This window comes from Glycine soja, chromosome 3 (assembly GCF_004193775.1).
Source record: "Glycine soja cultivar W05 chromosome 3, ASM419377v2, whole genome shotgun sequence".
Lineage (NCBI taxonomy): Eukaryota > Viridiplantae > Streptophyta > Magnoliopsida > Fabales > Fabaceae > Glycine > Glycine soja.
In genome coordinates this window covers 39,287,506-39,312,886 of record NC_041004.1, presented here as the reverse complement: position 1 = coordinate 39,312,886, position 25,381 = coordinate 39,287,506, and the positions used below count along the sequence as shown (strand labels likewise).

Genomic DNA, 25,381 nt, shown 5'->3' with positions numbered 1-25,381 from the left:
ATTTACTCCATGGCACCTACACATGCCATTGATGAGAGGGATAATTAATAATCGCATCGCATCACATGGCCCATTGAATACATTTTGTCAAAACTCTACAGGCTTGTCTTCCGAAGCCAAGTTTCACGATCCCATTGGTTATGAAAAAAATAAAATTATTAAATGTCAAACAATTTAAGAGCTTCTTCTTGAGCATCATTTTTGAACTCAAGAATTTCTGTTTATTATTATTTTTTACTTATTTTAAGAATTTTTTTACTGAGACTTAGGTTTAGGAAAAAAAAAGTTAAGAATTTTATTTTTATAAAAAATATTGTTTTTTAATATCATTTGAGAAAAAAATAATTTATTATTTTTTCTTTAGAAATAAAATCCAAAAACAAAATTTGTTGCGTCCTATGTGATATCGTAGGAAAAAAAATAATCAAAAAGAATATAAAATAGATTTTCCACTAAAAATATTGTAACCCCTTACATTATCATTTAAATAGAAACTTTTATACATGCAGTAAATTTACTAATTTTTATTTTTTGTACATGAAAACATTTTTATTGATTAAGTGTCAAAAAAATTATATGGTCAATTCATAAAATTTAAATTTCAAACATAAACCATGATTTTGTTGTCGAACTATTTTTTTAATATAATAAAATAAATTAAATAATTTTGGAAATGTTCAATATTGATAATTTTAATCTTTATAAGTTGATATATTTTAATAACATTTGAAAATCCATTTGAAGATCCGCAAGAAAACTATCGTCGGGTACTAGCTAATAGTGTATTTAGTTGAGATGCGGAAAATAAATAAAAAACTAAAATATAGTATAAATATATAAAATGAACATAAATTTATTATATATCTTCTTATTATTATTTCTCTCGTTCTCCTCCAAACACACTATGTGAGTAGTCCTATATACATTCTTAATCTGAAAGAATAGAATAATTTGGTGATTTTGGTGACTCAACCAAACGGCGCAGGCTGTGGATAAAGAAATTTTTGTGTTTGATAGTAAAAAAAATAACCGACTATAGTATTAGTAGTAGGTTTTTTCAGTATATTTTCTTTTCCGGCTTGCCCCTCTGCTCCCATCTCTCCTTCAACCTTTTCACTCTCAATTTCCCTCTCTGAAACCTTCACACCACCATCACCAAAAAGCAAAAGCTTCAATCTGTTTGGCCCTGTTTCTGTGATTAGAGTTTCCTCTTCTCCTGTTTATCCCCTTGTTTGCAATAAGGCTCCTAGACCATCAAAGATCGGCTTCATGGTTGTGGCGGCACCGCGAAAGTAGCACGTCGGCGAGTCCGCGCACCAGACTCAGTTGACTGTCACTATCTCGATGATTTCGTAAAGGGATTTCGGATCTCGCAGTGGCTCCGTGAACCGTCACGACTCGGTGTTGTAGCCATGGCAAGAGATGAGGGATTGCAGATTTCATAAAGGTTTTGAAGGCTGTTTGTTGGAGGCGTTCGAGGAAGGAGAGAAGAAGGGTTGAAAGCGTGACGGCCATGCCACAATGTGATGTTGATGTTGTTACTGAGCAGTGTTAGTGAGAGCCATGTATGGATGTGCGGTTTGTGAGCTTGGAATGGAAAGTCCTCTGTCATTGTTTGAAACGTAAACGTTATTTTTTATTTTATTTTGGTAATTAATCAAACACAAAACGTGAAAGAAAAAGGAATTGGTAATATTGATGATGAGAAGAAGAAGAAGAAAACAAACCAATAATGGATAGCGATTTGCAAAGCCAGCGATTGAAGCTTTTGCTTCTTGGTCATGGTGGTGTGAAGGTTTCAAGATTGGAAAATTGAGAGTGAAAAGGTTGAAAGAGAGATGAAAGCAGAGGAGCAAGTTGAGAAAAGAAAGAAAAATAAATAAAATATACTGAAATTACCTACTATAGCCAGTTATATTTTTTTTTACCACCAAATGTAAAGAAATTTTTTTGTCCACCTGTAGCCTGTGGCTGCAGTAATTGGGCAATAATGATTTGATGCGGTAAAGTTAATGGTGGTACTAAAAGGGAAATTAATGCGTGCTGAAAGGGAAATTTAACAACTCCACTTTGTGATCGCCATGTGACTGCCCACCCTCATCTAGGTCCCAAAAAGCGAGCTTCTTATATTAATAAGTATGAGGATGAGGCTGAACCCGGGTCCTCAGCAAGTCTCAATCTTGATGGACAAAATTTAAGTTGACTTGAACTGAGATTGAGTTTGAATTTTTTTCAACCCTTAAAGTTGGATTCGCGGAAATTTGATTATTAATATCTTATTTCAACCTGTTTTACTAATAACTAATTAATAAAAATATTGTTACATATATATATAACTTATTAAAATTAAAAATTATTGAATTAAATTTTATGTTGTCATATACCATCTAAAAAAATATTGTAACTATTATTTAAATTTTTTTATTTTATGAAAAATTATATTTTTATAAGCATGTTAAGGAACCCATTGATGACGGATATAAGAATAAATGTTAAGTAACCCCATTGATGACGGATATAGGAATAAATTTACATCCTGATCAAATTTTAGGAGCGGGAACAGGGATGGGGTAAGCAAAATCTGACCCTGATCCACCCTATTACCATGCTTATATGTTAACAAGTCTATGTATTGCAACAAATATTCATAAATATTTGTATGTGTTTATTAATTTTTTTAAAAAAAATTAAATCATCATCATTCATCATATAATATGGTAGTATAATACTGTATTATTCTTGTATAATGCCATTTTATGTACTTATGCAGTTATGTGCTAAAATGCATTGTGAAATCATAAAATTTAATTTTCTTGTTTTAAAGTGACCGATAAAAAATAATTTCTATAAATTAATTAATGAATGTATGTGAGATGAGTATTATAGTACCCATATATACTCATCGAGTATTCATTTATTGGTTTCTTTGTAAATAATTTAATTTAATATTTATGATAGTAAATATTTTTATCATTCTTAAACTCTTATGAAAAATAATTCTTAAATACCTTCTTAAGAAATATGAAAAGAGAAAACAATAAGTAATTGATTTATATGATGATATAGTGTGATAGAAAGAGAGATAGAAAAAATAAAAAATATTGATGAGATATTTAAAATTTAGGAATGTTCAAATGTAAGCAACCCCACTCTTAATTGCTTTGTTTGACATAGGAGAATGGAGAAGGAAAAAATTAAAAATGATGGAAAAAAATAATCATAATCTTTTACCATTTGGTATGTTTCAAAGGAAAAAAAAATGTGAAATCTAAAAGAGAAACTTTATGAAAGGTGGTTAACTAGGTTATCCCAAAAAAATAATTATCAATAAAAATAATGAATATTTCGTATCGATGGTGACAAAAAATATCATCAATAAAAAAATAAAGGAAATTATCTAATGTAATAAAAAAGATAAAATTATCATATTTTTATGTATATCTATTTATTATTATTATATATAATAAATTATTTTTAAATGTTCTTTTCCTTTTCCATTAAATAATATACAAAATTATTTAAGATTTTTTTCCATTTCATTTTATTTCCTAATATTCCCCTACATAAAATGCTTATTTATCTTAAGAGAAAGAAAAAGAAACATATTAAGTCAAAACATTTTAATCATTAGTTATAAACAATTCACTCTCTTTTTCATATCATTTTAGCATATATTTAGTTATGGTTATGAACTCAAGTCTTTTAGACTTGTTACGGTCATCATATTTGAGGTAATATATATTTTGGTGCCTGAAAGGCTGGATAGGTTAAAAATAATGTTTATAAACTAATTTTGACCTTGACTCCCCTGAACAATGCGAAACATTTTGACGTATAATTGATTACGTATTTTTATCTTATATTTTATATAAATCACAGAAAAAAAATATAAAAGCTACTACTTTTTAAGAAAAGTTGTAACAGAAAAAGAAAAGGAAGAAAATCCATTGGCCATATATGAGAAACTAAAAACACGGTTAGACACGAGCCTCCTGTAATTTTTTTTCTTAATTACAAATTTTATTACTTAATTTTCATTATTTCATGAATTTTATCATTTAAGTTTTTTTTTTTTACAAAATTTATTACTTAAATTTCATTTTTTGCAAATTCTACCATCACTTTTTTGTGTGTAAATTTTACCACCTAATTTTTAATATTTCACGAATTTTATCATTAAATTTTTCATTTTTTATATTTTTTATCATCATATTAATAACAAAAACAATGTTATTTTGTTTTTTTGTTAATTTTTTGTGTGACCACCAAACATGTTAAAATACATAAAAATTAAATGATAAAATTCATAAAATAATAAAAGTTAAGTGATAAAATTTATAATTAAGTGATTTTTTTTTGTGTTTTCATCTCTTTATGAGATGACTATGTTTTTCGAAATATTTTTTTGTCCTGCTAAATTTTTTCCCATCAACATACCTTTTAACATATGCTGTGTGTGAGACTATCAATTAATCAATATTATATTTTTAGGGAAATTAATCACTATTTAAGACAAATGATTTTTTTTCTTCAAGTGATAGTTTAATTCAAAATTCACTCTTATTCACGTATTATTGTGCATTATTAGTACACGTTATAAATATAAATATATAATTCATATACTAATATTATTTTTAATTAAAACCCTATAATTTAAATAAAGGTTAACATGTACTATTTATCATTGTTTGGAACCTTAACATTTACTAAGAAAAACCATAAATTCGAAGTTAGGTTTGCTTTTATTTCACAACCGAGACGAGACAAGCAAAGCAAAGCAAAGCTTTCACATGATCTTGTTGGCTTTTTCTTGAGTAGGTGAGGTTGACACATTTTGCCTTGATTGGCGCATCACGGGTACGAAACGGAACAAAAGCGCGACACAAAGTTATGAATTTGACCCATATTACATTCTACTATTTTTTTTGTTTTTGTTTTAGTCTCAATGTAAAATTTAAAAAACAAATTCAAATTAGGATTAATTTTTTGGAGTAAGGATTAAGACAATATTGAAAATTTAAGACAAATCTAAATTAAGATTAAATCAAAGAAATAATATTTGAGGAGATTAAAAAATGTAAATTGAAAACAAAAAAAAATCTCAATACAAAAGAATCCATATATGACTTAGTAAGAAAATGAATAGCTCTTAAAATGACTTTTATTCAATAGTAAAGCAAGCGATCAAAATTTGAAGCACTTGCTAGTAGAAAGTCTTCGTTTGTAGTGCTTTGGGCCTCCCTCAAATATAATATAAATTTTATTAGTATAATAATATATAATTTAATATTAGTTTCTCTTTTTTTTTTTACTTATTTTATTTATCCACTAAGATTAACTTAAATATTTCTTATTTATTTTATTCTATTTCTCCTTAATCAAATTACCTTCTTTTCACCTTTTTTGTATTTTTATCTATTTTTCTTTTGAAGTATTTTCTTATTTTCTCTCATCACAATGAAACACACCCTTAGTTTTATGACTTTCATCTCTCTTCCCATTTTACTCTACATCTTAAAGCATTAAGGTAAAAAAATATGTAAAAAAAAAACAAGCCATTTACCATTTGATCTTAAAGCATTCAAGTAAAAATATATGTAAAATAAAAATAGTACTCTTAAAATTAATAAGAAATAAACACTCACCTTACACGTATTCTTAATAAGAGCTTAATTCCTTTTGATGAATGGTATCAGTATGTACACATTACACAAGCCATCACATCAATGCATATCTGTCATCCGTAGGGGTGGGTAAGCGGGCCAATCCGTCCCGCGTAAGGCCCGCCCGCATTGATAATGGATCAGGCCAGTTCTTTTCGTTTCTTACACAGATCAAATAAATTGCTCCACCCCCGTCCCGCGAATCCCGTGGGCCTAGTTTTAAAAGAATTTCAATTTTAATAAAAAATACAATACAATAAAATTAAGTTCAATACAAATATAAATAAAATCCCAATAATTAGTCAATTACATCAATAAAATAAATAATGTCTTAACAAAATAAAATTCAAGCAATAAATCTAAAATATGAAATTTTAACATCTCCATCTCCACATTTAAGAGTACAACAACAATGAATCGGCGCCAACAAAGATAGGATAAAAACAATTTCTAGAGAGAAAAGAAATGCAGTGGTGGGCCGGGTTGTTTTGCTGTGGTGTGTCGCGGCATGAGTGTAAGTCCCGTTTTATTTTCCTTGTAAGGGAAAGAGTTGTATGACTTGCACGCGTGCGTAATTACGGTAGTGGAGAAAAAAATGTGATGAGAAGAAGTGTTCTTAGCCTGCTAGACTGCTAAATATGATGTGAGCTATTCTTTATAGTAAATGATAAGAGTTTAGAGTGAAAGAGAGAAAATCAAATCTAATATAATTGGATTATGATAAAAAAATCAAACCTAATACGGGCTGCGGAGAACCTGCGGATTCCGCGGATCAAACCCGCATAGTTCGTAAGTTAAGCGAGATAGACCGAAAAATATAACATAACCATCAACTATTTAAAAAAATTGATCCATAACCTACACAAACAATAGACCCCATGAACTATTCCATGGACGAACCCATTTATCCACCCTATTGGTCCCAAATATCAACAAGTACCAGTATTGAAATATGCATGTTAGTGTGTTAAGTACCGTTTTCCTGATTCCCACCCTTGTCAACCTGGCGGCACAAATCCCAAGACCCCCCAAGGTATATAAATTTAACGCCAAGACAAGAAGAACTATTTTTTAAATAATAAAAAAAAAATAGAGAGAGAAATTAAACAAGGCAAATCACGGAAGGGGCGAACAAGGATCATGGAGCTGCTTCCAGTTTCTCTCTCTAAAACGCGTAAAAGCGAATAACTGAAACCCTAGCCTCTGTGTCTGTTATTATTAGTATTTACTTCGATTCCACGCAGCGAATTCAATTCTCTGCGATCTGTATCCGTGAAATCAATGTGCCTCTCTTGGAATCGTACTGCTACTCGCAACGGTGACCGCCATCAACGATGAAGCAGTCACGTCGCCGGCAGAGGACTCTGCTCCTCGCTCTGCTCTTTCTCTCCGTCGTTTCTCCGCTCGTTTTCGTCTCTCACCACCTCAACACCATCACTCCCGACGGTAAAAACTCAATTCCTTAGCATGTGGATATTTCTATGTTCTCTCTCTCTCTCTCTCTCTCTCTCTCTCTCTCTCTCTCTCCCCGTTTTAGTTGACTTTTTTTTGGGTTTCGATTAAATTGCGTTGCAGGACGACGAGATTTTCTTGATGAGTTATCGAGTTTTGTAAGAATCTTGCCTCTCATCTCAAAGCCTGATCAGTTTTATTTTGTTTTATTTGAATTGCTTCTACAGCTCAGCCTGTTGTTTGGTTTCCGAGAAAGAATATCAGTTATAGACAGAATGGAATATAGTGGAACATTTCTTTCTTCTTCTTCTTCTTCTTCTTTTTCTTTTTTTTGACGATAAATTTTGATTTATCTGTGAGTTGAAAAGTTTGCCGACCGATAATTTACTGGATCTTCTTGTGCTTTCAATAATTTTAGCTTTGGATAAAATGATTTTTCATTTTTATTTATTTTAACTGGAAGTTTGTTTTATGCTTAATCGGCTGCCAATTGAAATTCTACAGCTTCTGATGCTCTGTTGTGTAATTGGGATTGACTTTTTGTTTGTTTCTTGCAGACGCATAGGACAGACCCTTTAAATGCAATTGAACAGGTAGTGGAACATGTTTTTAATTTGTCTTCTTCTTCTTCTTCTTCCCCTGGTGAATTAGAGAATTAAATTTTTCCTTGGTATTTTGGGCCCTTTTTGTGCAATTCAGGAAGGTGCTGAAGAATTAGAAGAGCCAAAAGAAATTGTTTATAAAGAAGAGGATTTTGTTTCAACAAATAGTTACATTTTGCAAAAGACTAATGATACTGAGGGATCTAAAAGTGAGGGGTACAGAAATAACACTTTGGAAAGAAATGGTTGGTATTTGTAGGTGCACTTTTGAATTTTTGTGGTTAACATAATGCCCGTCTGAAAATTTTGCCGTTATCAAGTTTCAGAATTCGACCAGCACAAAAGACAAAACCAGGAAGCTCAACAAAAAGGATTACTCTCCACGGATGGGGATGTGGTTTGTGCTATTTCCTTTGAATTACTGACTTTAAAAAATTGAAGGCCACATGATTGCTGTTTTTGTTCTGAAGGATTATATACCTTTATGTGTTTGATTAATGTATAAATGCAAATTAGACTGGTGAAATTTCTCTCTTACAATGTTATATTAATTTTTAAATTTGGTTTTATTTGCAGAATATATTCAATACAACAGTCACACATAATCAGAATATACACACTCATTTTCAAAGAGTGACAGATGAGAATGTTGAAGTGACAGGAAACCAATCTGTTCCAAAAGCAACCCAACATCGTCAGAGTTCATGCCCTCAGTCTCAGAGAGTGACAAATCAGAAGGTTTTGGAGATTAAGGATCAAATTATTAGAGCCAGAGCATACTTGGGGTTTGCTACACCAAGCAGCAACTCACACTTGGTGAAGGAGTTGAAGCTGAGAATTAAAGAGATGGAACGTGCTGTTGGAGAAGCTACTAAGGATTCAGAGCTGTCAAGGAGGTGAAATTTTCTTTGTTACTGTACAACTTAAATTTAGTTGGACAGTTATTTATTACCTGTATATACTAAATACAATGTACATGTTTCAAGAGAAAACCAATGCTTTGGTCCTTGACAGATGCACCATTTTTTCATTTCTTCCCACAACTAATTTCATCAATTGATTCCCTGTATATTTCAATTTGCTTATTGAAGCAAATTAAATAGACAAGGTTTCAACAGAGAAAATTAGAAGTGATGGAATCATATCAACCATTAAGAAACACATTTTTCAGTGACCAAAACATAAATTTTGCTACAAGTTCAAATTCCAATCCGTGCAAATCTGGCAACTGCTTGTCTACAAGTATAAAAATAATGATGAAGGAGAACATTCATGTCTATCATTTTGATGTGATATGAACTGTTTAAAAAAATGGATGTTTTTCAATCTGAAAACAAGTGAACTTCACAGTGCTTTGCAGAAAACAAGACACATGGAAGCTTCACTGTCTAAAGCCAACTGTGTTTTCCCAGACTGCACTGCTATGGCAGCTAAGCTCCGTGCAATGAATCATAATGCTGAAGAGCAAGTTCATTCTCATCAACGTGAAGCAACACATCTTGTTCATCTTGCTGCAAGGACCACCCCAAAAGGTCTTCACTGTCTTTCTATGCAGCTAACTGCTGATTACTTTGCCCTGAAACCTGAGGACCGGAAGCTTCCAAATGAAAATAAGATTCATGATCCAAAACTTTATCATTATGCTGTCTTCTCTGACAATCTTCTAGCATGTGCTGTGGTTGTTAACTCCACTGTCTCTAATGCCAAGGTAAATGCATTTTTTTAAAAGGTTTAACTTTTCACTTTTGATTCAGGTGTTTTTTGCTTTTGCTTTTGGCTAATGTTGAACCCTGGTGCAACTGCTTAGAAAGAACACTGATACTAGCAAATTTAATACTAACAAATTTAGCCATCAATTTTTTTTTCAAGTTAGTCCCATAGTGGATACATTTTTGACAGTTGATGCCCCTCAAGTCTCATCCTTATCAGTCAAAACTGCTGTCTACCTAAATTTCAGTACATGTTTAGTACATGATAATTGTTTTACACTTGAGGATTTTCTTCAATTTTTATGTTGTAAAAACCATTGGAGTGGGTGGCTATAGGACAGGCAGAAAGAATGCATGATTCTAACTCCAATTTGATCTCATTCTTATCCTTCCTTGACCCCACTTATACTTGGCATTTGATTTTTGAAATATGCCTGATTACATTGAAAGAGTTATCTTAGTTGCAGCTCTGGGCGCTGCAGAAGTTAATGCAGAATTAAGAAGTCAAACCAGTAAAAACATGAGGGGATATATGATCTTTCATAGTTGAATAACACATACAAATCAAACTTACTTCAAAATACTTCCCTTTTCCAACATTCAATACCTTGGTTTCTGTACTGCTCTTTAAAAACTGAATTTATATAATTTGCTTACAAAAAAGTATTTCCAATAACATCACATCCATCATTAACTAATGAAGAAACTTTGATTTTCTAGTGAGGAGGAGTTCTTTCTACTTTATTAGCCTCTCAGCACTTTATAGAAGTGTCTAACTTGTAACTTATACAAGAGATGCAGTGAGAAGAAAGATATGAGATCCCCTAATAAGTAACTCATTCCTATGAGAATGCAGTCTGATGTACCCACATCAAAACCTGTCACTTTATGTTGAGTTGATGAGGACTGGATTACTCTTTTTTATTATTTATGTAAAATGCTAGCAATACACTCATTAATGCACTGTTTTAAACACACTATTAAAAAACTTCGTACCCCATTGCCCAGAGGCTCTTCGCTATGCGAAGGTATGGGGGAGGGATGTTGTACGCAGCCTTACCCTTGCATATGCAAAGAGGCTATTTCCGGATTCGAACCCATGACCAACAAGTCACCAAGGCACAACTTTACCGCTGCAACTTAAACACACTATTATTTACTGAAATTTATTAGAATTTAGAAATCACAAAATTAAGTTGTGTGGGTCTCACACCTTATTTAATGAAACTTACTATTGCTTTTGCAGTTTCCAATAAATTTTAACCAATAGTAGAAAGTGTTAAAAATAGTGTGTTATAGAGTATGTTGTTAGCATTCCTTTATATTATATACAACATAATGTTAGTGGCATGAATTGATCCATTTAGTATATTTCACCTAATAAAACAAGGTTTGATTGTAATGTTATAATGATTTATTTATTTGAGTTTGTGAGAAAGTTCTTATTGAATATGAAGATAATAGTTAAGTCTTGTGTATAGTGACGAAAAAGTATGACAATGACTTTTAAATTGCAGAAACAGGAGAAACTTGTTTTCCATGTAGTAACCAATTCACTCAACTTTCCTGCAATCTGGATGTGGTTCTTATTAAACCCTCCTGGCAAAGCCACAGTCCACATACAAAGCATTGAGAACTTTGAATGGTTGCCCAAGTACAATACATTCAACAAACATAATTCCAGTGATCCAAGATATACTTCTGAGTTGAACTACCTGCGTTTCTACTTGCCAGATATCTTCCCTACTCTAAATAAGATTCTGTTCTTTGATCATGATGTGGTGGTGCAACAAGATCTCAGTGGACTATGGAATGCCAATATGAAAGGAAAAGTAATTGCAGCAGTGGGCACTTGTCAGGAAGGTGGAACCTCATTTCATAGGATGGATATGTTCATAAACTTCTCAGATCCATTCATTGCAAAGAGGTTTGATGTCAATGCTTGTACATGGGCATTTGGGATGAACTTGTTTGATTTACAACAGTGGAGGAGACATAATTTAACTGCTCTCTACCACAGATATTTGCAAATGGTATGGTCAAAGAAATGTCTTTATTTTGTTGTACACTTCTTTTTTCTCTGTTTAGAGACTGCTTTTTATTCCCATCTCAGAAAATTTTCCTACTTCTAAATTTCTTCAAATCTTCAGTTTGGCTTCTGGCATTGATAAATTAGAGTTCAAAGGCTATAAGCTCCCTTGAAATTGGATTGTATTAATCATAGTGCACAGTTATCTTTTGCATTATTTAGAATGCTTAATCTAGTAGTTTTATGACTTATTAAGGATTTTTTTTTATCTGCGTGTTGGACCAGTATTAAGAGGTCAAAGATTTGACATCTCCATGACATTTAGATTTGTTATTCAAAGCAACATTTTCATTTTTCTAATTTTGATGGTTGAATCTAATGAGGGAGCATGTCAAAGTTTTGTTTAATTTGCCGCTAGATGAAACACAGATTTAGTTTCTATTAAATTCCGATGCAACAATAATCTGAGGTGTTTCTCTATGATTAATTGCAGGGTTCCAAGAGACCATTGTGGAACATTGGAAGTCTGCCTTTAGGCTGGCTCACTTTCTATAACAAGACTAAGGTTTTGGACAGACGGTGGCACATTCTTGGCCTTGGTTATGACTCAGTTGTCGATAAAAACGAGATTGAGCGAGCTGCCATTATACACTACGATGGAATTAGGAAACCGTGGTTGGACATTGCAATGGGAAGATACCGAAGTTACTGGACCAAATATTTGAACTTTGACCTCCCTATTTTGCAACGTTGCAATCTCCAGGCGTAGCCCAAAATTTAAATATTATTACTCTACCTGGCAGGTTTTATTTGATCAATTTGCCTGCTTCAGTCGATTCTTTATTGTTCTTTGGCGATTCATCCTGTAAAGCCCTTCATAGATGCATAGAATTTCCGACATATATCTTTTTAGAAGCTTAGCTAAATTGTAGTGACATTGAGATGAAATAAGACTCGCATAGGTATTTTAGCTGCTTGGAGATGCTATTGGTTGTTGTGTACATAATATTCATTCCCGTGCTCTATTTGGTCGTGCTACCGCTGATAACAATCAATTACTTTAAGGAACTAATTTATACACAAATTGTGGAAATGACGGTTGCAATTTGATTTGTAACGTTAATTATGCCGTGTGATCATTGTCCCTGTTATATGAATCTAGAACCCAGTGGGATTCATGTATTTTTAGTGTAATGTTTGCTTCTTCCGACTTATATGTCTTGAATGTGATATGGTTTATTAGACACTCGTTGTGCTATTAGAAAAGTGAATATGTGATAGGAAGAAAAATAAAAAGAGAAATGAAGAATATTAGGTGTTTGAAAATGTGAGGTGTTAAAAAATCAGTGCTCAAATGATAATGTTCAGGTAGTTAGTACATAGAGCATTGCTATTGAGCATGAAAATTTTTACGCACGAACGGATACCAAAAAAATAACCAATCAGCTCCTTCGTATATTATTTTACGAAAACATTTTTGTAACCAGTATTTTCCTAGTAATTATTACGTCGTTGTTACTAGTTGGGTAAGGGGTTAAGCCAATGAAGCTTCTATTTAGTGAAATATCTGATACAGAATGGATTATGTGACACGTGGAGATAAATAATTGGGACTTTGCAGATATGGATATCAAATGACGGGTTTTCAACCTATCCATGGTGTGTGGTGTATGGGCAGACACTGCACCACCAATAATAATAAAAAATTTGAAATCTTTGCGCATGCATATGAAATAAACTGCAACCGTGACAAAAGTTGCGTAGCAATAGCATACTCTTACTCTGATTCGTTAGTGAAGAAAAATGGCAACAATCATCGCCGGCACCCCAACTACATCAATCACTCGCACAGGTCATGTGCTCAAACGACCTGTTGGGGCCTCATCCTCTACCGTTCTTGGTAAGTTTTCTCCTTAAGAAAAATGATATTATGATTTAAGGCTTTAGGGAGATAATAATATGATTTCTTTCTAGTTCTAGAATAAAAGTGTAATTAATCTCTTCCCATTTCTGATTGATTTCCTTGTGCTCAAAACGTTGCAAACACATGTTAAGAGTTAAGACGACAAAAATAAAGGGGAAAAAGAATTAGCAATTTCAGAGTTCTCATTTAATTATTTCCCACTAGGATATACCAAGGGGTCTAGCTTAGCATGCCTAAGTTGTTGTAAACCCGTATTCCTTTTTAATTTTTATGGATAAAAGAAAATATTTATTACTAAGATCAAGCCAATGCTAATATGCATGAGAATGACGAGATTATAAGTTCTAACCACAGTGTCAATATTATACACAAAAAAGAAAAGAAAGAGAAAACAGAGTTCTCATATTTACACATGTACACTAGTGTCAGGCTAATGACAACTGACAAGTATCAGTATGCATAAGATTATAGGTTTTAATCTCGGTGCTAATATAATACACAAAAAAATATCATATTTAATGTTTAGACTTATAGTTTGGTTTTAGATGATGCTGATTAATGGATCAACCTTTTCCTTATATTAATTGACATCATTCATAGATTGCAAACATAAATTGTACAGGATTGCCAGCAATGGCCAAGGCGGGGAGAGTGAGGTGCTCCATGGAGGAAAAGCCTTCAAGCAGCTCAAACCTAGGGATGGGGGCATCCTTGTTAGCAGCTGCAGCTGCCGCAACCATGTCAAGCCCAGCAGCCATGGCTTTGGTTGATGAGAGACTCAGCACTGAAGGAACTGGGCTTCCCTTTGGGCTTAGCAACAACCTTCTTGGTTGGATCCTGTTTGGTGTCTTTGGTCTCATATGGGCTCTCTTCTTTGTCTACACTTCCACCCTTGAAGAGGATGAAGAGTCTGGATTGTCCCTCTAAACCCCCATGTGATGATGCATGTATTGTAGAAATTGCAAAGAGTTATGTCCTTTTCTGTTGTATTAAAAACTACTTGTGTATCCAATTTCAAACTTACTAAGTTATTGATTTCTTCTCATCCAGAGCTTTCACATCGCTTATTCTAATTTCTACGTATGCCTTTTTTTTTCTTATCCAGTTGCTTGTTTATTGCTAATGTAGCAGTGTGCACCTGACTTCTCAGCTGTCCCTTTCCCAGCTGTCTCCTTCTGTCCCTTGAAAATCACACCATTTTAAATTGAATCACAAAATTAAATATTAACCTAAACTAAGTGAACAGCACTGGAACAGCTAAAAAAAGGACAAGAAAAACCAATTTCACTGGAACAAGTACTGAATTCTAGCTTCGGAAGTGAAAAGTAAGACGAGTGATCACATTTGGGTGCTTATACGAATGAAATAACTGAAGTAAAATCAGTATATATTTCAATTCAACCGCCTAGTTCAGTCTCGTTTTCAACTGAATTTAACCTCAATGCTCAATGCAACAGTGGTAAAATAGTGTAACTAAGGTCCATATGTGTAATAATTTCATACACATTAGTCTGTCTGTCAATAGCAAGCACAAACTATGAGCAATTTTTATCTTTAGTAAAAATAAACTAGGCAAAAAAATTTAGAATAACTAAAAATTTTGACAGAAAATTAATAAAAGATTAAAAATTATCAAAAAAAACTTAAAAGAACAAAAAATTATAATATAAAAAAATTAAGAGACTAAAATCTTAGTTAATCCTAAAATACTTGTAGACACGAGGGATTCCATAAATTATATTATATTTTTTAACAATAAAGTCCATAACAATATTTATAAGTTGAGTTATTTGAATACCATTCCAACTTTTAAATTGATTTTGTTTTTTATAAGCGTGGTGCTCGTGCAAAAATACTCCAAGATAGTCTCCTAAAGATGCAATGTATCCATTCAATTATGAGTATGAGTGTGAGTATGAGAAGAAGCGAGGCCTAGCTCCCCGAGAAGAAGCGAATGCTCATCTTTCAAGAAGTCACAGTCCTTGTTCACCAAAGGCAAGGTCCCTCTCACTTGTTCGTTCAAATCCACGATTCTTCCCATGGTATCTGCATGCATATACGCCATACTTTATTTATTAAGTTTAACCAACATGCATGTATACTATAATCAACTTTCTAATTGCATGCATACATGCATGTGTTATATATGCTGATGAAAAATTAAGATTCCATTCATTAATTAATTATTTACTTCACGTGCCTACTCACAAAAAATATTGTCGCATATATGATCTATATCTTCATCAGAATTTAAAATTTATATACTAAACTGATTGTATACAGTGTTGGAGTCCATATACTAATATTTCGAGTACCTGATTGTATACAGTGTTGGAGTCCCTAATATAATATTTCCAAAATTCTTTTATATACGTAGCAAATGCATTTATAATATTTCCAAAGAATAATGATTATTGGAAAACCTGACTCTCGAGAACCATCATATATGTTCCCTCTAATGAAAAAAGAAATCTAATCCCCATCCAATCAGGGCAAAAGTACCAGTAGGGTGTCATTTTAAAAAATAAATAAATTATTTCGCGTTTAGGATAAGTCATATAGGATAACTCATAACAGGAACTATGACTTATAAATTAAAAATCGTAATATCTGTTACGATTTTTATTTTATTTTATTTATTTTTTAAATATTGAAGTTGTAAAATTTTATATAACTTTAACTTTTTTTAAATATGGATTTTGTGATTTCTTTGATTTTTTTATTTCAGAATAAAAAAATAAAAAGATTTTGAACTAAATAAATTCAAATCAAATAAGGATTTTGGAGGGTTTTATCTTATTTGATTCATTTTTTAAAGTTTTATTCATAAATTAATATTAACTTATTTTCATTTTTGTTATATATATATAATAAAATAAAAATTCTAATTTAAAAAAATTATTTTCTTAAAGTCATAATAGTTTTTTATGATTTTAAAGTCATAAAGTTAATTAATTTTTTAAATAAAATTGTGAATAATTTTTTAATTATTTAAATAATTAAAGTATGTTCTATTTTTTATTTAACATTTTTTATATTTTTTACTTAATATATTTTCTATATTTAATAACTTTTTTACTATTCTTAAGGATTATTATTTATTTTGTAAATTAAAAAAATGATACAAAATGTGAATATATGAATACAAGGTTTTGATGATGTCAAAGTAGAATCAAATAATGTTGCTTCAACAAACATTCAAAGGTTAAACATTACTTCAAGATTAATTTAAGGTCAAGCAAACAAGATCAAGAAAAAGATAAGGCCTAAGACCAACTCATTGGTTGATCAAGCTTTTGTCTCAAAACACATTATTTCCAACATCCAAGGCTATAATCGATTAGCATTGATGTGTAATTGATTATCAGCAACGGAACTCCTTAAATTCAATTTGAAAAGTCATGACCTTTCAAAATATAACTATGTAATCGATTACTAGAAATCTATAACCGATTACTAGTGAAAAATTTAAGAAAAAGTTTTTTGAAAAGACATCTCTTCAAACCATTTTGAAAAGGCACGATGTGCCTATATATATGTGTGTCTAACTTAAAAAAATATATATATATATATATTTTAAGATAACTTAATTGTCAAATTTTCTATCAACAACTCTTGGGTAAACATTTGTCATTCTATTGAGTTGTAATCAAGAGACTGATTTTCTCTTGGATTGTGATAATTATAATCAAGAGACGAGTTATCTCTTGGAGAATCTTTGAACATAAGGGTGAGGGATTCTAAGGTGTGTTAAAAGTTTGTAAAGGATTTAGAAAAATAGTGGAAATCTCAAGTGGGTTGCTTGAGGACTGGATGTAGGCACCGGAAGTGGCCGAACCAATATAAATAAAGTTTGCATTTCTCTCTTCCCTTATCTCATTTATTTTATTGCAATCTAACATTATTAAATTAATTGTTGTTTCTTCTTTTGCATTTCGAACCTATTATTTCAAAGGGGGTTAAAGTTTGTTACTGAAAAATTTTAAAACTTAATTCACTCTTTTCTTAAGTTATTGAGGTCACTTGTCCAACACAAAAGACTTAAATTTAAATAAAAATATATAAAAATATGAAAATATTAAATATAATAAAGATATTAAAATAATATATAAAAACATAAAATATAAAATAAAACCATATAAAAATATTAAATAAAACAAAAAAAAATAAAACATATATTAATTCTTTAAATAATTAAAATAAAAAAAACTAAACTTTAAAGTCATAAAAAAATTGTTTCGATTTAAAGTCATATTAAAAAAAATCATAATAGATATGGTGACTTTCAATTTAGAGATCCTAATCCTGATTTATCCCTACATGGATATTAATTTAAAATCTACCGAAAATTTTAAAAAACAAATTACACCCTTTTGTACTTTTGCCTCCCATGAGAGTGGGTTGGAAATGTGGAATCAATAGAATACTATATGTATCTTTATAATAATTTTCTTTTATTTTAATTTCTTTCGTCTTCTCGAGTAAGGGTGGAAATGAGCCGAGCTGCTTGTCAAGGGCCTTTGGCTCGGCCTATGTAAGGTTTGGCTCGGCTCGCTTGTTTACTTTAAAGGTCAAGCTCAAGTTTTTTAAAAAACCTTTTTAGATAAAAAGACCAAGCTCAAACTATAAAAAACCTTGTTAAGCTTGATAAGCCGGCTTGTTTAACTAACAATAATAATAATAATAATAATAATAACTTTATTTTATCAAATCTTATCTTATTCAGATTTTGTTCTATCTAGATTTTATTTTATCCATATTTTATTTCATCCAATCTTATCTTATCTTGTTCAGATTTTATTTTATTTCGTTTATGGGCTTGGACTTAAAATAGATTTGTGAGCTTTGGGACTGAGGACCTATATAACAACACCAAGGTTTTAGTTTATGGAGTTTTTTTTCGGAGAGGAGAATAATTCTAGGATTTTATAATTCTAATTTTTATTACTGTTTATGTACATTGTTCACGTAAAATAAATTTCGTTTTCTGCAATTTCGTTTCGGCTTCAATCTACAATTTCATTTCTACTGATTAATGGAAGGCTAAGTCTCCAACATTGTTTTCTCTTGAGGATTAAACACAACTCTCTTTGATGTTTTGTTATTACTATTGAATACATATCAGTTTTTCCATTTCACCAATTACCTTGTATTTGTTGCTATTAATCCATGCATGCTTAGTGCTTGATTAATTGTCTCTGCGCTTAATTTACATTCATGCTTAATGATCAGTTTCGTTCATGATTAATTGGTGTATATATTGTTTAATCACATAACAACAGCTTTATGTTAATTTTCGCTTAGTAATTTAATTTACGGTTGGATTAAGTGGTTGAACTGATTAAGGATAAATTCGTGTAACCTAGAATAAGAGACTTGTTTGTGAATCAAGGGGAAACATGTTTTAATTCTATTGTTTTCTAATTCAAATTTACTTGCTGTTTAATTTACAAAAACAAACAACCCCCCAATTCGTTATTGTTTTATTACTATATGTTATGAACGTTTGGTTGATCATTACTCGTTGGGAGACGACCTAGGATCACTTCCTAGATACTGCATTTTTAATGTTTATTTGATTCGGGTACGACCTCGATTAATAGTATATAAGATATGGCTTGAGTAGACTAAGATAAAATTATTGTAGATATATTTTTTTAAAAAATATTTAATATAATTATATATTCAAAAATTGGATTAAAAATTGTTAATTTAACTAATAATAATTTTTGTTTGGCTATATTAGTGTAAACCATCTCTAATCCATATATTTTTTAATATTATGCTCTTTTTATTTTCTTTTGATATACTTTGTGCTTTAACGACTTGAATACAATATGATTTTGTTTATCAATTATTTTTGAATTTGTACATTACTTATATAAAATTTTATAAGTTTCTTTTTTTAGTTAATATTTCACTAAGTTTTAAAATAATTAATTAATCAAAGACGTCTTTAAGCAAACTTTTAAATAGGCTCGTGGGCCAAGCCAGACTTTTATGTAAGCCGAGCCGAGCCTTAAAAAAAAGCCTAAGCTCAAGCCTTATATATTCAACTCAAGCCGAGCTCAAATCTAATAAAGCTTAACTTGTCTTGACTCATTTTCACCTCTATTCTCAATTCTCAAGTAATGAAGGGACACGGACCTTCCTTTGGTACTGCACACAAGAAAAAAGGAACATGGACCAGCTGGTCCCCTCAAAAACGTCGCTAAACTTATCTTTATATAGATAAACCAATAACTCTAATGTTTACATCTGTTGGCATATTTATCTTAATAACTATATTATATTTTTTAACAATAAAGTCCATAACAATATTTATAAGTTGAGTTATTTGAATACCATTCCAACTTTTAAATTGATTTTGTTTTTATAAGCGTGGTGCTCGTGCAAAAATACTCCAAGATAGTCTCCAAAAGATGCAATGAATCCATTCAATTATGAGTGTGAGTATGAGAAGAAGCGAGGCCTAGCTCTCCGAGATGATGATCAATATCTTCATGTGGATCTTGAGCTAGTGGACGATCAGCGAGCACCCAGCGTCCATCTTCAGTCCTGACCATGTTTTTGTTCAAGTCTTGCCTCCACCGTGGTGGCACCGAATGCTCATCTTTCAAGAAGTCACAGTCCTTGTTCACCAGAGCAAGGTCCCTCTCACTTGTTCGCTCAAATCCACGATTCTTCCCATGGTATCTGCATGAATATACGCCACACTTTATTTATAAGTTTAACCAACATGCATGTATACTATAATCAACTTTCTAATTGCATGCATGCATGTGTTATATATGCTGATGAAAAATTAAGATTCCACTCATTAATTAATTATTTACTTCACGTGCCTACTCACAAAAAATATTGTCGCATCTATGATCTATATCTTCATCAGAATTTAAAATTTATATACTAAACTAATTCAAGAAAAATCTGGATGGACTACTGCCACTCTGTCAGTCCATGCTGTGAAGTCTGTGAACGACGTTTGAACAGTAGTGAATCCCCCTTTTGGTCCATTCCTTATCTTTGTCACCGAGGCACCCACTGTTGTCTATATATACTGCTAACATAATTTGTATTTATTTCAAGAGCATGTTACATTTCCATCATAATATTTTTTCACAATTTCTTTTATTTTCTGTCTTTTTGTCATCTCACTTATTTTATTTCACAGTATTATATAAAAAAATTATGTGGACTCTTGGAAGATATTTAGTAGAGAAATTTTTAAAATTTTCCAAAATTATTAAGTTGTTCATATTAAATCCTTATTACATTTCTCAATAAAACATTTTCATGTAAGGAAAGGAAATTCAAAATTTCCATAAAGATAGAAATGTTTTAGTCATCCATATACTAATATTTCGAGTGCCTGATAGTATACAGTGTTGGAGTCCCTAATATAATATTTCCAAAATTCTTTTATATACGTAGCAAATGCATTTATAATATTTCCAAAGAATAATGATTATTGGAAAACCTGACTCTCGAGAACCATCATATATATTCCCTCGAAATCTAATCCCCATCCAATCAGGGCAAAAGTACCAATAGGGTGTCTTTTTTTTTTTTTTTAAAAAAAAAATTACCATAGGAATAGATTTTAAATTATCAGCCGTTTAGGAGTAAGAATTATGACTTCCGAATTAAAAGTTCTAATACTTATTACGATTTTTATTTATTTATTTTAAAAAATCGTAAAATTTTATATAACTTTAACTTTTTTAAATATGATTTTTGTGATTTCAATGATTTTTTTATTTCAGAATAAAAAAATAAAAAGATTTTGAACTAAATAAATTCAAATCAAAGAAGGATTTTGGAGGGTTTTATCTTATTTGATTCATTTTTTAAGTTTTGTTCATAAATTAATATTAATTTATTTTCATTTTTTAGTTATATATATATAAAATAAAATATAAATAAAAATTTTAATTAAAAAAAATTATTTTCTTAAAGTAGTAATAGTTTTTTGTATGACTTTAAAGTTGTAAAGTAAATTAATTTTTTATATAAAATGGTGAATAATTTTTTATTTTAATTATTTAAAGAATTAAAGTATGTTTTATTTTTTATTAAAATTTTCTATATTTTTATATTTAATATTTTTTTACTATTTTTAAGGATTATTATTTATTTTTTAAATTAAAAAATAATGTAAAAGACTTAAATTTAAATAAAAATATAAAATATAAAAATATAAAATATAATAAAGATATTAAGTAAAATAATATACAAAAACATATAAATATAAAATAAAATCATATAAAATATATAAAATATTAAATAAAACAAAAAATAAAACATATATTAATTCTTGAAATAATTAAAATAAAAAATTATTTATAATTTTATAAAAATAAATAATTTACTTTACGACCTTAAAATTATATAAAAAAATAACTGTTACGACCTAAAAGTCATGAAAAAAATTATTACGACTTTAAAGTTGATTAAAAAAATCATAATAAATATTGTAACTTTTAAATTAGAGATCGTAATCTTATTATGACTTAGCCTAAATGGATATTAATTGAAAAACTAGCCATGGTAAATTTTAAAACAAATTGCACCCTTTTTACTTTTGCCTCCAATCAGAGTGGGTTGGAAATGTGGAATCTATACAATACTATATATATGTATCTTTATAATAATTTCCTTTTATTTTAATTTCTTTCGTCTTCTCAAGTAATGAAGGGGCACGGGCCTTCTTTGGTACTGCACACAAGAAAAAAAGGAACATGGACCAGCTGGTCCCCTCAAAAACGTCGCTAAACTTATCTTTATATAGATAAACCAATAACTCTAATGTTTACCTCTGTTAGCATATTTATCTTAATAATAATTAATGTTGGCATCGGATACAAAAGAAAAACAATGATGATGATGATGCAGCAACGACTACTTTTTAACATGAATTATTTGGAAGATTATAATTTCTTTCCTCTTCTCAAGTACTTTTTCTTTCACTTTGCTTTTATTTTATGTATAATTTTATTGCATTACTCATTATATTCAGTGCGTGTGTGACTGTTGAATTGAATAAGGAAAAAAAGGAATAATGAATAGTAACTATTACATAAAATTATATTTTTCATTTCTAAATTTATCTCTAATTTTAAATTTGGTCTCCACTAATTTAATTTATAAATTTAGTTTTTTTATTTTATAAAATCGTGTAACTTTAGGTTATAACTAAATGTTTTATAAATTTAGTTTTTTTATTTTATAAAATCATGTAACTCTAGGTTATAACTAAATGTTGATTGTTAGTGAGTGATGTTAACTGTTACATGTCATATTTTTATTGGATAATGACGGTCACGTGTCATGTTCTGATTAGATGTCAACTCCATAAAAGATGAAATACATTGTTATTTTCATTGACCAATTAGAATATGACACGTGACAGTCATGATTCAATAAAAAGGTGACATGTGATTATCAACATCACTTATTAATAATCAATATTTAATTGTGTTAATATTGCACAATTTCACAAAATAGAAAGATGAAATTTATGAATTAAATTAGTGGGAATTAAATTTAAAATTAGAGATAAAGGGATAGACCAAAAATATAATTTTTTCTAACTATTAATGTACTATAACTCACCCATCTAGCAAGTGCAAGTGAGCCTCCAAGTTATGGGCGCAGGAAGCATCCCCGTCAGGGTTGAGAAACGGGGATTTCTTATGGTCCAACTGCAACTCCTCTCCAACGTGCAAGTAACACCACGGAAACCACCCCTCCACCAGCTTCAGCAACCACTGCGGCGAATCCTCGTTGAAAATCAACCCCGGCGACTGTGGCACCATGTCATGAGCATTATGCACCCTCAGCACCTTAATCCCAAGCTCCCCCTCCAACCTCTCCTTAAACCTAACATTCCCCACCCTCGGCCCCGAAAACGAAAACACCGAAACATGCGCTTTTCTCCCATCCTTCCCCACATTCACCCCAGTTTCAACAATATCAAAGGCACTCAATATCGCCATCGCACTCCCAAGGCTATGTCCGGCTATCGTAACACTAACCTCCTCGTCCGCATACTTCTCCATCAACCGCTTCACCTCTCCCAAAACCTGTTCCCTCGCAGAGTACTTACAGTACCCGCACCCTGGCTCCCTGTCCGTGTACAGATCCAAGAAACCGGCCTCTACCTTGACTTTCCTGTCTGAACAGGGAATGTCAGGGGAGATCGGTTTCAGGAAATTCAGCAAATCCGCCACCCACTCCACGTGGGTGACGGTGCCTCGCCACGAGATAACGATGTCTCTGCGGCCGAGGCGCTTGCTGGTTTCATCGTCGGAGACGGCGATGAAGCCCGCCCAGTTGGCGTGCTTGCTCCACATCTTGTGAGGCCAGCGTGACTTGCGGAAGAAGTTCGGGAGGTTGATGTTGGCGGTGGCGTAGAGGTACCGCGTCATGGTGTAGCCCACGTTGGTCATGCCCAGGGAGTCGAAGAATTCGGGCAAGGGGAACCTGCAGCTGCCGCAGTATTTGGAGTACGGGTCGAAGTCGAATGCGTCGTAGCAGGCCTGGGCCATCTCGCCGTAGCGGGTCAGCTCGCCTCGCATAACCGGGTCCATCGGGTCCAGAAGCCCGGCCCAGTTGTCCTCCCCGTGGATCTTGCGCCACACCTCGGCCACGGGCTTTTGTTTTTGGTCATCTTGCTGCTGCTGCTGCTGGATGCTAGTCTCCAGGGTAGTGGACAGGGTGGCCTTACATGTAACAGTGGCCTTGGGTTTTAGGGTTAGGGATAGTTTGGGTGGATCGGATCGGAAGGTGCTACGGCATTGCGGGGTTTGGGGCAAGGCGACGAGTATGGTTGCGAGTGATGAAGCCATGTTGATTGTTGAAGTGGAAGTGGTTGAGCTAAGCTGAAGAAGGAAATAATACAGTATATGGTGCTTGCCGATTGATTAATTCTATAAATGCCTATTTAATGACAGAAAGGGAGTGGGGTCGTGCCGTGTGAACTTCAGACTCTGTAGCGATATCATCTTCATCTTCTTCGTAAAACTAAATAACCACGTGTGTTTGACCTATAAAACTTTTATATTTAATTTATTAACAATTAATATAAATAATCATCTTTTTTACGCGGCGTGTTGCACGATGCTATTTTTTAATATTAAATTTGAGTTAAGATCTTCCTTAAACTTAAAGTTAGATGAGTACGAGAACACACCACGATCTGTACAGCGAAGATTCGTTCCTTAAACTTTAAAACATGCCGGACATGCACAAAAATTGCAATTGCTGAGTCTCTCCTCGAACTTATGAACTTATGAAGATAATATTAGATAATTGCTCATCCGTATAGAATAATTGCACAAAAATCTGATGCTGAGTCTCTCCTCGAACTTATGAACTTATGAAGATAATATTAGATAATGCAATTGCTGAAATGTCTCTTTAAAATTTTATATGGCTTACGATTTTTTAACATATTATAACTATAATATCTCGGACGTTTATTTAATTATAAGTATATTTTATGGTTTTAAAACATTTGAACATTTTAGGGTGGTCCAACTATCAGAGAAAGGGTGAGACCACACTATTCAAATCCTGGTTGAAAATTAAGGTTTTATTTTATTGCGTTTAATCATATCGATCTTTTTTTATCCCCTACAAATGTGCCCAAACTAAATATTAGAGGAGGAATTAAATTATACATGTTTTCTTAAAAAACTCCCTGATGGATCAAATTTATATTTAAAGAGTCATTTACTATTAATTATTCATTATATATGATTTACAAATGAGATATTATATATTTTAAATTATTTTTTGTTATATTTATTATATATCTTGTTATTTATTTTAGTATTTTCAAATAAAAGTAAAATTTAAACTGAAAAGCGATTTAATCTAAACAACATTAAATTGAATCGAATTAAACTGCAATTAAATTTTGAACAAAACCAATGATGAATTAAAAAATTAGGATGGCTTTTAGTTTTTATTTTGAAATTTCTAAAAACTAATTTCAG

The 25,381-nt window shown here is 31.4% G+C and overlaps 3 protein-coding genes and 1 long non-coding RNA gene across 7 annotated transcripts; 2 read left to right on the top strand and 2 right to left on the bottom strand.

Annotated features, from left to right (window-relative positions):
* Window positions 1-842: 842 nt before the first annotated feature.
* LOC114406900 lies at window positions 843-1,856 on the bottom strand. The gene is made up of 2 exons (XR_003665536.1): window positions 1,728-1,856; window positions 843-1,605 (listed from the first exon to the last, which is right to left on the bottom strand). It is a non-coding gene; the product is annotated as an uncharacterized LOC114406900 (long non-coding RNA).
* Window positions 1,857-6,730: 4,874 nt separating this feature from the next.
* On the top strand, window positions 6,731-12,637 carry LOC114406897 (probable galacturonosyltransferase 6). 2 transcript variants are annotated; one of them, XM_028369747.1, is made up of 9 exons: window positions 6,731-7,109; window positions 7,239-7,273; window positions 7,673-7,708; window positions 7,815-7,962; window positions 8,044-8,114; window positions 8,294-8,613; window positions 9,068-9,425; window positions 10,944-11,459; window positions 11,949-12,637. In XM_028369747.1, the coding sequence occupies exons 1-9, from the start codon at window positions 6,998-7,000 to the stop codon at window positions 12,222-12,224; spliced, it is 1,872 nt and encodes a 623-aa protein (XP_028225548.1). In that variant the 5' UTR covers window positions 6,731-6,997; the 3' UTR covers window positions 12,225-12,637. The 2 variants fall into 2 exon arrangements, with proteins under 2 accessions (XP_028225548.1, XP_028225547.1); XM_028369746.1 differs by having other exon boundaries at window positions 6,732-7,109; window positions 8,038-8,114.
* Window positions 12,638-13,164: 527 nt separating this feature from the next.
* LOC114406899 (photosystem II reaction center W protein, chloroplastic-like) lies at window positions 13,165-14,437 on the top strand. Of its 2 annotated transcripts, none has more exons than XM_028369751.1 (2): window positions 13,165-13,355; window positions 13,980-14,437. In XM_028369751.1, the coding sequence occupies exons 1-2, from the start codon at window positions 13,311-13,313 to the stop codon at window positions 14,304-14,306; spliced, it is 372 nt and encodes a 123-aa protein (XP_028225552.1). In that variant the 5' UTR covers window positions 13,165-13,310; the 3' UTR covers window positions 14,307-14,437. The 2 variants fall into 2 exon arrangements, with proteins under 2 accessions (XP_028225552.1, XP_028225551.1); XM_028369750.1 differs by having other exon boundaries at window positions 13,169-13,355; window positions 14,002-14,437.
* A 668-nt stretch (window positions 14,438-15,105) lies between these two features.
* LOC114406898 (phospholipase A1-Igamma2, chloroplastic-like) lies at window positions 15,106-24,380 on the bottom strand. 2 transcript variants are annotated; one of them, XM_028369748.1, is made up of 3 exons: window positions 22,995-24,380; window positions 19,852-20,075; window positions 15,106-15,311 (listed from the first exon to the last, which is right to left on the bottom strand). In XM_028369748.1, the coding sequence occupies exons 1-3, from the start codon at window positions 24,227-24,229 to the stop codon at window positions 15,271-15,273; spliced, it is 1,500 nt and encodes a 499-aa protein (XP_028225549.1). In that variant the 5' UTR covers window positions 24,230-24,380; the 3' UTR covers window positions 15,106-15,270. The 2 variants fall into 2 exon arrangements, with proteins under 2 accessions (XP_028225549.1, XP_028225550.1); XM_028369749.1 differs by lacking the exon at window positions 15,106-15,311 and having other exon boundaries at window positions 19,581-20,075; window positions 22,995-24,378.
* Window positions 24,381-25,381: the final 1,001 nt, after the last annotated feature.